The sequence below is a fragment of the Lycorma delicatula genome, chromosome 7 (genome assembly GCF_047948215.1).
Source record: "Lycorma delicatula isolate Av1 chromosome 7, ASM4794821v1, whole genome shotgun sequence".
Taxonomy (NCBI): domain Eukaryota; kingdom Metazoa; phylum Arthropoda; class Insecta; order Hemiptera; family Fulgoridae; genus Lycorma; species Lycorma delicatula.
Genome location: NC_134461.1, coordinates 64,986,240 through 64,999,717, shown reverse-complemented (window position 1 = coordinate 64,999,717; position 13,478 = coordinate 64,986,240). Strand labels below are relative to the sequence as shown.

Genomic DNA, 13,478 nt, shown 5'->3' with positions numbered 1-13,478 from the left:
AAAATATTATTACCTAAGTTACAATATGGAAATACTAGATAATATTTCAGTAGACATTAGGCTGTACTATTATAGTGAACTGGTACTTAAATTGTAATGTTAGCTGTACAAAGCTACGTATATATTTTCTCTGAAATATATTCTACATCACAATAGTCAGGCTATACATTTAAAATTAAATGATTATCCAAAGAAATTTATAATTAAGAGACTTTTAAGAAACTTAATTAAAAGCTCTTCGCATTAAGAGATCCGAGCTTCATTAGATAAACACCTCAGTTTCCATAAGTTGGGAACTTTGTGCTACTACTTCCGGCAACTACCGACTTCAGGAAAAAGCTCCTCCTAAAGCAGCCTTCAGGCGAAATCATCGCCACGTTAATTTGCACCTAAGAAAATAATTACTTACTGAATTCTACTACCTTGGTTTTTCAAAAAAGCCAGTTTATTGTAGTTAACGCAACTTTTTTGGTAAATATTCAGGGAATAAACTAATCAGAATAAAATATATAAGTCAAAAACATTTACGTCTTTTTTTTTAAATCTAGTTATTTTGTTTTGTATGTCATCAGACCTGAACATTAGTATTTAGAAGAAAAAATACAATTAAAAAAATTATTTAACAAATTTTACAGAATATTATTTGTTTAAACATCGATGTATTGCAATTAAAAGGATTATTTTGATACTGAAAAGGAGTGGGGAAAACTATTTACGATCCGCATTTCTAAAACGTTGACTTGAATACTTTAATCGTTTATCATTTTTTTAGTTTAATTATTAACACTAATTCAAATTGTAGTTAAGAATATACGAGAATGTTTTATCAAGAGATAGTAATTGTGTAATCCCTAAGGTATAACGACTGAATTAGGTATTAGAAGCTAAGAGTTTAAATACCGTTGTTAAGATTTTCGGAAACGAATTTGAAAATTTCTGTAGTAAAATGTTTCTATAACATAACACGTAGATATTTCATTGAATTTAGCGCACATTGACCTTTTTATCAAAAAAACAATTGTGGATATACAAAAATATATATATATAAATACAAAACATATCTATATCTGTAGATATACATCTATAATGTAGATATAAAAGCAAAGATCTAAAAATACTTTTCCAAAACTTGGTTTAATTTTTTAACCAAAATTTGTTTTTTAACTTTTTTTACGACTTTACATATCGCTTAACGCAGGTATAGATTATTATTGTATTAACTTTTTTTTTATTGTAACTTTGTAGCAACTTTAAAATCTGTTCAGTAAGAGAATTGAACAATAAGTAAGATCTATTTGAACCAACATTTAGTCACAGATCCAATGGTTTGTGACTTAATAATAATAACGAAATAAAAGTATTGAAATAGAAGAGCACTTCATAAGACCGGACTGTCAAGTCACCTAATTGAAACGATAATTCAAACCAAGAATATTGTTTTTCATCAGTCTTGAAAAATCACTGATTCCGTTATCCATTAAATTTACTGTCATATAATTTGGGTGCCGATCCAAACAATTTTGATGTCGTAGGCTGGCCAGATAGATATCCTGTTGAACGGTTCGTAATTTAATTTATCATTATATATGAGGTTATTGCTTATATACCAGGATATATTTAGCATTTTTCTCAGTGATTTTGTCTGGTAGCGTTCAAGTATGTCAATTTGGAATTGCTTTTTGTACCCCAAAATTCTAGTTCGTAAGTCCAAGTAGGCTTCAAAATTGATTTACAAATCAATAATTTATTTTCTATTAGTTTATTGAATCAGCGATAGAAGTGTTACTATGGAAACGATAACGTGATTGGAGGACAAAGAAGTCTATTGTTTACCCTATTTTTATACTATACTTCTTAACTGCTATTTATGAATATTATGAGATCTAATAATCTATTGAATTTTAACTATAATAAAACTTTTAAAAAAACTGTCACATATATTTCAATTATTTTATATAATGAATATAAATTACGATATTTTTATTATTTTATTTATATTTTTATACAGATTTGATTCGTGCCAACATTTCTTGGATTGAAGACAATAGAGAATTGTGGTAGTTGTAATAGCTATACTGGTAGGAAGGATAAAGAAAAGTTGTTCCGTGTGGGTTTATTGTGTACTGTTATGTACTCTCTCTCTACTAAATTAGCGTCTTGACACTGCATACAAAAATTATTCAGATTTAATTGGTTTGAATTAATTACTATAAACCAATTTGAATATTAGCTTACCGGTGAAATGTTATACACAATGTTTACATTATCGATATGTTTTGTATATTATACTCCTAGTACTGAATATTATATAATGTTTTATAACCTATCGTCCCTTGTTATTATATTTATGTAGATTGATTTACAATTCGTATTAATCTTTGGTACAAATAATTAATGCGCGTATTCTTCGTCTGGGTTATTAATTATGCAATACTATTCCGCCTTTTAGTTTATTTATATAGCCTAGAATATTATACTTGTACCGTAGTGTGAAATATGATCTATTCCGTTGGTTTTATATGCGTGCGGTATCATAATTCTTTTTTCAATTAAATTTTTTTCCTTGATTCCATATTAAAATTACTTGTTGAAATGCTAGACAGTAAAATAAATTACTTTATTAATATAAACAAGGTAAACAGCAAATTTTATTAATCCAGTTTGGTTTCAACTATTAAATATAAGTTAAAATTAAAGAAAAATGTGGAGTTTTTTTAATATTTTTACATATCGTTTGTAGATGGCGAAGATCAGTTTGGGCTAACCCTTTTTTTATTATAATTGAAGTTTCTTTCTCCAACTCGAAAAAAAATAATTACTTTTCTGTTTTTACAACGAATGAATCCTATCTGCGTTAAACTCATTCATTTTACGCAGAAAACAGGCAAGCGTATTTTTGAAGATACCGAAGATATGAACGTGTATACTACTGTTGAAGAACACTTCAGATCAACCCATTACACTTTCTAATAATATTATTATTATTATTTTCTTTTAACTCTATACTATCTACTTTATACTATACACCGAGTAAATCAATTTATATCTAGGGAGAAAATAGACGAGGCTGTACGTGCTGAGTCGGCAACTACGAATGAAACTGAATGATTCGATTGGAAACTTTAGCGGCGAACAACTTGGCAGCTTTCCGTCGTACTATCCTTTTATATACCTACATTTATAAAAACCAAAGAAAGAAAAAGTTGGTTTTATGTATACACGAAAAGTTTGGGAGAAGATCCACAAAGAAACCGTAACGTGAAAATAAAAAACCCCTTCCAGATAATAGCTTAAAACCTTATTCATGCATCAATTAGCTGTTATCCCGTTTACAATCCGTTGAAAGATCGAGATTTACAAAAATGGAAACAACACGTTACTAATATTATTAAACACAATAACATGTTACTAATTATTTCGATTTATAAATTAAATGTATGCAGAAAAAAACTTGTTTTTCCTTCAAGTATTAAAGAACCATCTAGAAGACGCCTAAGAGTCTAACGGAACAATATTAACATCCCAATAATTACAGGGATCCTGAAATTGTGTAAAGTATTAAAAATTACTATAATGATGCAATAATGATGAATTATTAACTATTAATATTTCGCTTCGTACGCATCACCATCATTGATTAGGCTTTGTAGGAATGTGCCACAATCGGTTCTTCGTGGCAGTGTACCTGACTTCAAGGTGGATTTAAAGACGAAAGATAGCCGACGTGCGGTGGTTCACATCCATAACATTGAGAATGAAGTGAGCAAGAGCGAAGTCCCGGAGGCAGTGAGACGGACAGTTGGGACGAACGTTGATTTTCGGATATCCTCACTGCATCCAGAGTTTATTAAGATGCAAAATGTGACTGTTATTACGACTTACAGTGCGGCCAAGAAATGACTGTGACGCGAATGAAGATTGGCTGGGTGAACTGCAGGGCCCGAATACGTGATCCGGGTGAGAGGTGCTTTCGGTGCTGTGAGTTAGAGCACATGTCTTCAACCTGCAAGGGATCCGACCACATTGAACTGTGTTTTAATTGCGGTCAGAAAGGACACCAGCGGGCCCAGTACACCTGCCTGAGGAGGTGTGCAATTTGTGGTTCGGAGGGTCATAAGATGGATGACTGCTCTGCCCGAAGATGAAGTTCCTCGGTCATCCAAACGGAAATTGTATGGTATGTGATCAATTCTGAGCTAATAAGACTGAGTCCCGGCAGGTAAGGCTTGTGGATCGCGCTTCTTACAGGCAGGCACTTGAAGGACCGATTCCCGGCAGAGCTGCCTTTTTGGTTGCCTCCGTTTGAAGCAGGCATTGCAAGATCGAATCCCAACTTCTGCGGTGGGTCACTGAGCACGACTTTGTCGGGTCTGGTGATTTCACACTGGGAGTTAGAGGCAGGTGTGAAAATCAAGATCCTATCGGCGGGCCTGCCTGTCATGCAGAACTTACAGCCGGTAGACGGGTGGGCTCGTTAGACGTAAAGGGCACTCCCTCGGACCATGTTTATGCTTTACGTGGGTTCTTAAGTAAATAAACAGTGGGTAAGTATTATTGTAAAATCAAGAAGTATTGACTTAAGTCAGATATGAGTAAAATCTTTTGTATCTATGAAAAATGTCATACATGACTAGCATTCGAACCCGGGATCCCCGGATGAAAGACCGAGACGCTACCACCACTCCGCCACAGAGATCAGCCCTTATTTAATTTCCTTTTTTTATTTATTAAAAATTTTGGTTTTATTATTGAAATTGGGTTTTTCTGAAGAACGAAAATAATGGCAGGAAGTAAACAATTTATTTCACTTATTTCATACACTATTGAAGAGTTGTTATTTAGTTTAAATAAACAAAGATAATGAAGAAAGCTATGAAACAATTATTTGATATTTTCAGTAGAGGTTGTAGAAAAAATATGCCCCTCATTTCTTAAAAGGAGTTATTAACATGAATCGTAGAAGATGTTGATTAATAAAAAGGACGAACATTTTGCGTAAAGTAAATTTAGTAGCGTATATAACATACAGGCATAATACCTGTTTTAAACATGTAAGTTATAATTTAATTTCGATATAACTGATAAGACTTATTATTGAGAGTACAGATAGGTTGAAAACGTACCTTGCTGAAAGTAGTTGGCCTTGCGGACGTATACACAGACAAGAGCCATCAGTTGTAGTTGGGAGAGTCTTTGCCTTGTACTCGGCGGTAGAGGAAGCAAGTCTCTCAGATTGGCGATCTCCGCGTTGATCAAATCCCGACGGAGTTTACTGGCCCCTTTTGTAGACTTGCTTGCGTCGAAACTGTAAAATAAAAAATAATATTATTAATTTGAGAATATTAATTTTTAATAATATTTATGGTTCATTATTATTTTTTAACTTATTTATTAATTTCTATTTTATTAATTAAAAAAAGTAGTATTTTTTTAGTATTCGTATAGATTAAATTTATTTAATTGCAATACACCCTTACCACATTTTAATTATTTCTTTGGATATTTTATGTACCGACTACTAAAGCAGAAAACGTTTATAAATAATTCAAGATGTCTATGTGTTAATTTGTACAGTTGATCATTTGAAGCTTAAAAAGCATTAGGTTGATTTGAATAATTTATTTATCTCTGTATTTATTAAACTTTGAATAAGGTTCAAAACGTTGATAACTCCATTATTGGAGGAATATTATGGGTTAAACTGAGAGCGTATCATATTTAATAGCGAGTGTCGTTAGTCAGGTAATATAATCAAGTTTTAAACCGTCATATAAAATCATGTTTGAATACCTGTAAAAGATATCTTGTTTCTCAGATGTTTGCAACTGTATCCTTCTAGAGAATAAAATGTATAAAATACTATGAAACAATTTTAAGTCTAACATTTATCAAAATCTGGCAACTCTTTCGGATCTTTTCTCTTAAATTTTGCTATTAAAGTCGATTGGTATTAGTTCATATGTAATGATGATTAGTTATTGATGTTAACATTAATGATAATTGTCGAATTTTATTGGTATGACATTGCTGAGTTTGTTCACTGAAATTGTTCTTTTCAATTATTACTTTTATGGTAAACTGATATCTACATTTAGTGAAAGCTAAACCATGGTGGACATCGTCCCCATACGGCCATAGTAACTGAAAATTGAGCTTCGGTAACAGTGTCGCACCAAAAATTTCCTTTTAAATTTATTATATGAGTACAAAGTGCTCTGATTATTATAATATCACTAATTTCATAAATTATAGTGACTAGGCTCTAAGAAAAGAGGGGTATTCGTTCTCTAGATACCGTAGAGTTAATAGAAAAGTTTATTATTTTTCATTTTTTATAGATGGTGAGATATGTAAATTTTCGTAACCACCTCATGGCTAACAAAGTGACTGCAAATTGAACTTCAACATCAATGGTATACGCAAAAATCTTGTTTTCAATTTATAATGCATGTACAGAGTATATATGCTTGTTATAATATCACTATATCATAAATTATAGTGAGAAGCTTTTCATTATTCATAAATAGTGAGTAATGTAAATTTCATATCTACATAATGTGAAAGTATACAATTAAATATTTTCTGGATACAAGGTAAGGATCAGGTTTTTTAACGTTTGAGTTTCATTAAAAACTGAAGCAAAATATTAACTACTGTTATGCCCATACCTGATATGTATTATTCATTTCTTTTTAAAAACTATTCTTGAAAAGTAAAATCATTTGAAATAAAATATTAAAATTAGTTTATTATAACAATTTATATATAATTTTGTATTCATTCGCTCATGATTTATTTAATCAAAAAGTCTAATATAATAAAAAATTAAGCCCTTATATTTAAGATTTCAGACTTTAGGAAAATTAAAGCAAACAGAATTAAAAAAGTTTAAAATTCAAATAGGGATTTTTCCTTTCTTGAAGAAAAAATTTTTTTACTCAATTTGGTATAGTTTAATAAAATATTTTAGAGGAAAGTTTAAAAAAATAAATAAACGTGAAGTTTTGTTTTGTTGCAATAATCCAAATTAATTGAAAAATTTACATAATTTTACTTCAAAATATTTCAGATTGTGCGACGAAAATAAATTCTTATCTATTTATATCCTAAGACAATGCCAAACTATAACTATTTACAATTACTATACCTTTTAAAAGTTTCGCATTATTAATAACAAAAAAAATTACTTACATGACATTTATATCATTTTTACAATATGTTGACGTGATTTTAAAATAAAAAATCGTTAAGAAACGTAGGTTGTTAAAAGAAAGTAAATTGCTGTAAATTAAATTTGTAGTGGGTTTTTCCTTTTTTTTTTGTTTACATAACCTATAGTGAAGTCAATAATCAGTCACTAACTAATTATATGGAAACATGAAACTCAACAAAGCACGCGATCAAATATACAGTGTATAAGATACGTTATTTAATAGTAACCCAAGATAATATTATGTTAAATTTCTTCACCATATTGTAATAACTTAATAATTATATAATCGAATTAATTTTCTTAATTAAACTACGGTAGTTTATTCAAAATATTTGATGATGCAACTTGTATAAAATTAGAAATTTTAAAGAGCGAATTTCAAATAATATTTTTATTTAAAAAACGGATATAAAAGATAGATTTTTTCTAGAAAAAAAAATTCTCGTTGGAGAATTAAACGAACGTAATTTGAAAACATTTCTAACGAAATCATGTATCAGAATTAAGCACCATATCTAATAACATGAATATGTCATGAGAGAGCATGATTAGAGTAAAATTTAGTTCAAAATTATGTAAATTCTTCGTAAATTTCACCTTAAAATAAACTATGTTTTAGTGGATTTAAAAGTTGTTCACCGTCGATGGATATAAAAATTAAATTTAAAAAAAAATAAAATGCATATGGAGCTAACAGAAAATTTTCCGTTGTTATTAATAATTGTTTTGTAGAAGATATTAGACAAATATGAAAGGAATAACTGAATATATTTTAGCTATTTTATGTACAGTATTAATAATTATTATAGTTTATACAGAGATTAAAAATGCATTGAAAGAGGGAGAGAGAGAGAGAGAGAGAGAGAGAGAGAGAGAGAATGATGAAGAAACATATAAACAGTCAGTTATTTGATCAACAGCATTATTCAAAAATACGTATAGATACAGTTATCTGCTGTGATAGGTTATTTAATATTTATTAATACAACAAACTTTGGGATGATTAATTCACCATATATGCTTCAAAGCTTGAGCATGAGGATATGAAATAGAAATTTTTTAGTGTATGAAAAAAGCCATGCTTGGCTAGGACCCAAACCCAGGACCTCCGAATGAAAGGCCGAGACGCTACCGCACGGAGATCGGCAAGTTACATTTCCGGTTCAACCTATTAGCTAATTAACCTTACTAATGTAGTAGAATTGTGCACAAATAACGTTCATATATACAGTCAACCAAAATTGATTTTTAACAAAATAAACTATTTTCATGATTATAAAATAAAACTGGGTACGAAATTAAAAGGAATTGAAATTATAAGATATTGAAATTTTCTCAAAGAATCTGAAAACAATAGCGGAACAACTAAATCACCTAAAAGAAATCACAGAGAAAATAAGCCTAAAAATTTCCCGCAAAAGACAGAATTCATGAATAACATCAAAGATTCCTAGTCCTAATAAAAAATAGGGAAAAATCAGTTTTAATGTCTCAGAGAAATAATTCAAATTAGGACCTAATGGTTTATATGAAGAAACCAATCAAACTAGAACGTGAAAAATGGAATTGGCTTTCCAACTAACAAAATATATTTACATCAAAAAGACAAAAATTTCAATATAAGTCAGAATCAGGCATTTCAATATGTTAAATCAAACCAGAAAGCCTTTACGCATTGTAATGAATCATCAGTTTGATATCAGGTGAAATAAATGCAATATAAAAAAAGAAGGAAAGTTTTGAGAAAACTCATAGGACAAATAAATATTTTTGATAAGCATACAAATTCAAAAGTAACAAGATTCCATCAGTAAAAAGAGCCAAATTCTTCCACTATGTTATGAAAATAAATTAAAATAGGCTCAAAAAAAAAATCTGAATCTTATTTACAACAACAAAAAGACAGAAGTCAGTGGACTTAAGTGGTTCAAAAAGACATAAAAGAATTTAAAATAATTGAAAAAACTTTCAGAAAACTGATACAATATTTCAAAGAGTTTCCAATATAAGGTAAAAATAAAATTAACATCATCTGGTCAAAAGTGATAAGAGAAAATCAAAACGAAGTACTATTGGAAAACCAGGAGAGAAAACGTCGAGAAGAAAGAAAAATTAATACAAAATGTTACTTCCCTGGGTCCTCAGTAGGCAAAACAAAAAATAAGAATAACATTTAGATTTATATTTCTTAATTAATTTTTAAATAGTTAATTTTTACAAGATATAAAGTATAGAGCAATATTTTTAAAATCTTTGATATGTTTACTTGTACATTAAACTGGATTTATAATAATTAAGGATATTTTACTTCCACTAACTGTTCATTTTATCATAATATGCTTATCACTTTTCTTCCCAATCTATAAGACAACGTTATTCACTATCCTTTCTTCTAAATTTGAATTCTCCAATTATCTTATGCATTGGAAAAAAATATTTATGCATAATAAAATGCTACAAAATTTTTAAAAACTTGTTTATACTTTTTAGTCATACTTTAATCAAATTATTTAAATTGTATGAGTTCAATTAGTAGGTTAATTTGGATTTTAAAAGATAACATCATATATTTATAAAATATCAAACAATTATCAATCAAATATTTCTTATATATAGTGAAGTTTTTGCATAGTGAAGTTGTATGGATGCGAGTAAGTCGTCATGAGCTGTGTCTCAGCATACTGCACGCCAAAAATCATCTGTGTGTGTATATATATATATATATATATATATATGTATATATTCGAGTGATGATGAAATCTTGTTAAATTCGAACCACAAAAACTTCCGTACCAAGTTTTTGTTATTTTTTTATGTCAAACGGCTACGGATTTGTCATCTGCGACCCCCAAAACCCCACATAGCTAGCTATTTTGCAGATTTTGCGATTTTTTACACCCGCACTCTTAATTTACCCCCGTACGGATGAATTTTTTCAAACGTAATGGTGGAATATTAATTATATTGTCATCATTCGACCTTAGTAACTGCAAAATTTCATCAGTCGACAATATCAGGAAGTATGTTAAATTAAGGATACAAGATTTGAGGACAAACATGAAAACAAAACGTTACGATTTGAAGAAAAGCAAGTAAAAAAATACTTATATATATTTATTTGCATAAATATTAAAAATAGAATCAAATGAACTTTTTGGAGTACATTTCTTTCTTAATTAAAAATAAAAATAAAATAAATAATTTAGATTTCAGCGTTTATATCGCGTGTATATAAATAAAATTTACTTCATTTGCAATCAATTTATAAATTATCTAAATGATCCAGAAGAAGAAAATATCTAACTAAGCTCAACTCTAAATTTTTCCTGTTTATTAAAATTTACAAATAAAAATAATTTATATTATTTCTGCTATTCTGAACTCATATACGTATAGATATTAATTTTTAATTAATCGGTTTTATGTTTAGCCACGAGGTAAAATATCTGATTTTTTATGTTTACATGAAGTTTCCATGTCATTTTATATAGTATAACTAGCTATAGTGGATAGATACATCGAGGCGTATTCGCTTTGGTAATATTACTTTGCACATGTATACAAACAAGTTTCAATATATCTCTTTTTACAGTTTTTAGTTCTGGATAAATAATACATTAAAATAATAAAAAATTGTCAGTATAATATAATTACATTAATTAATTATACATTAACATAGCGTAAAAAAAAATAAAATATTACTTAAATTATAATAATTACATTATTACAATTTTGTAAATAGATTAATAATTGTTATAAATAACTTAATTATTACTTTATTATTACGATAATTGTTACCTAGGTTATTTTTTGAAAGCAACTTTATACATAACTGTTTTGTTCATATGTATATAACTACATAAGGGTGTGTACGTACGTTATAATACCAATAAAGTATTCTTGCAGTAGCAACGTACTTAACTTGCGTGGGCGATTTGAGTATACGGAGCGTGCTATATACATAGCACGCTCCGTATACTCAAATCATTAAGAAAATTCATGTGCATATATAATACTGTGTAAAGTTATACGAGAGTAATCAATAAATCAAACTTCACTGATTGGAAGTTGTACTTACGATTTAAAAATAATTATTCTATTAAATATTTATTATAAAATGTTATACTATATTTACAATAATATTGTAGACATATTTGTACGTGCGGAAATTATTATTAGTACTTAACAGTATATTATGTTATGGCTTATGTAGGACGTGGCCGGTATAATGTTAAAGCGCATATACAAGAGTATAAAAATGCAGGACGTGATTCGCAGTGTTAATAATAATCAGCTATCTCAGAGAAGAACATCTTTGGAACTGTGCCGATGACGGGTTGAATATTGCTTATGGCAAATTATCTGACGGAAATAAACTTGAATAATCATTTCTCTTTAAAATAAACTATTCGTAATGTTTGTTATTGTATATAAAATCATTGTTCTCCCATTTTCTTGTTCAAAATTTCCTCATTTTAAGCCCCCCTCACATCTGTATAAAAAAGAAAAACTAAAAAATATTTATTTGATTATTTATATTAAGAGGATAACAAAATCAAAATTAATAATCAAATAAGTTATTTTTAAATTTGAAATTTTTTTTAATTAAAAGAAATTTTTAGTTATTTAAAAAAAAAACTGAATAAAGAATACATGAAAAATTTGGGTCAAAAATTTTTATTGGAAAAGAAAACAAATGATCAATCGACAAGTTTGAATAAGTCAAAGAACGACCAGATAAACAATTTGGAAGAGAATCGCCTCTTTAAAATAAAAATAAAAAAATAAAATTTATGTGACCTAAAAAAAAAGAGCGAAAGACGTATGAGAAATTTATACAAATATCCTTATAGAAATCAGAGCAAAGAACTAAAAAAAAAGCACTAAAAAGTAAAAATAAATAAACGTTAGCGGGAAAAAAGGACGAAAAGCTGATAATCTTTCATCTTTTTTACAATTACTTAACTGATGCCTATATTTGAGGATATTAAATTAAATGTATTTTTTGATCATAAAAAATTCCGTCGATGTAGCGATTTCTCCATAGTAATTCAAGAAAGCAATAACAAACGATAATACAAAAAATATATATATATTTGTTAAATACCTTGCATACAATTTTTGTACTAGACCTTTAATTTAGGTATTTTAAGTCTGAACATTTTTAAAATTTTTGGTGTGTATGTGCGTGCGCACGCACGCGCGTAGTTGGAAGTAATAAGATTTACCAGTTACTCAAAATACAATTATGGGAAATCGGTGTTTAATTTTATTATAAGTAAATTGTACAGTGTAATAATAATGTGAAAGGAAGGCATCCCAGTGATACCTTCCAAGAAAATATAAAAGTTTAAACACAGTGCAGTTCAATAAAAAGTATAACTAATAAAAATATAATTAAGCGTAACGAAGTATCAATAATTCAAAAATTAACAAAGAAAAAATTAAAGGTAATATAACTTTACATAGGTATTGAGAATAATAAAATAAAATGGTTAACAGAATAGAACAAGCAATTGGGTATAAAAAAAATTGTCACAAGTCATATATGAGAAAAAAAAGACGTGTAAATAATTAACATATAAGAAAAAATCTGATATGGACTCCACATGATTTCCTTGTACGCCTATTAAATTACATATACACGTTTTTTGCTGCACTTTATTTATGCTTATTTCATTTGAAAGTGAGATACGATCCTCCAATTCTTTAATAAAATGGAAAGTTATAGGCATTTCTTTTGTTTATATATCGCCAAATTTTCAATTTTTTATTTATTATTTTTCACTAATATTTCAAATATATTTATTTATTAATGTTGTTTATGGTTTTATTATTATTAATTTTATTAATTAATACCTGAACATTTTAGATGATTAGTTCACAGTTCACCAAGTTAACCTGTGAATTATGTGAGAACATTTTTCATCGATAATATTGTTACTGAACCTTCTACTATATATATATATATATATAGTGTGTGTGTGTGCATGTGTATTATACTTTATTGCTGTATAATTTCTGTTGATTGTTTAAGAGAAAATTACAGATAATATTAAAATTAATAAAATTATCTTTATTTAATCATAAGATAAAAATCTGCACATTCATAAACTTATGACACACAATATTACGCAAAACGGTGTTTCTTTAACAACTTTAAGCTTTTATAAGAGCGACACGTACATAAATATTTCAGATACCATCTTTTTATGTACGTAAGGTATTTGTAAGAGTTAAAAATTGTAGATGAAACGTATCGGAT

At 28.3% G+C, this 13,478-nt stretch overlaps 1 protein-coding gene across 1 annotated transcript in view; it reads right to left on the bottom strand.

Annotated features, from left to right (window-relative positions):
* dysf (neuronal PAS domain protein dysfusion) overlaps nt 1-13,478 on the bottom strand; it is a 640,106-nt gene that overhangs the window by 449,532 nt on the left and 177,096 nt on the right. The window contains exon 2 of the mRNA XM_075370678.1: nt 5,124-5,305. Coding sequence (XP_075226793.1) covers nt 5,124-5,305 — 182 coding nt within the window. The remainder of the gene's footprint in view (nt 1-5,123; nt 5,306-13,478) is intronic.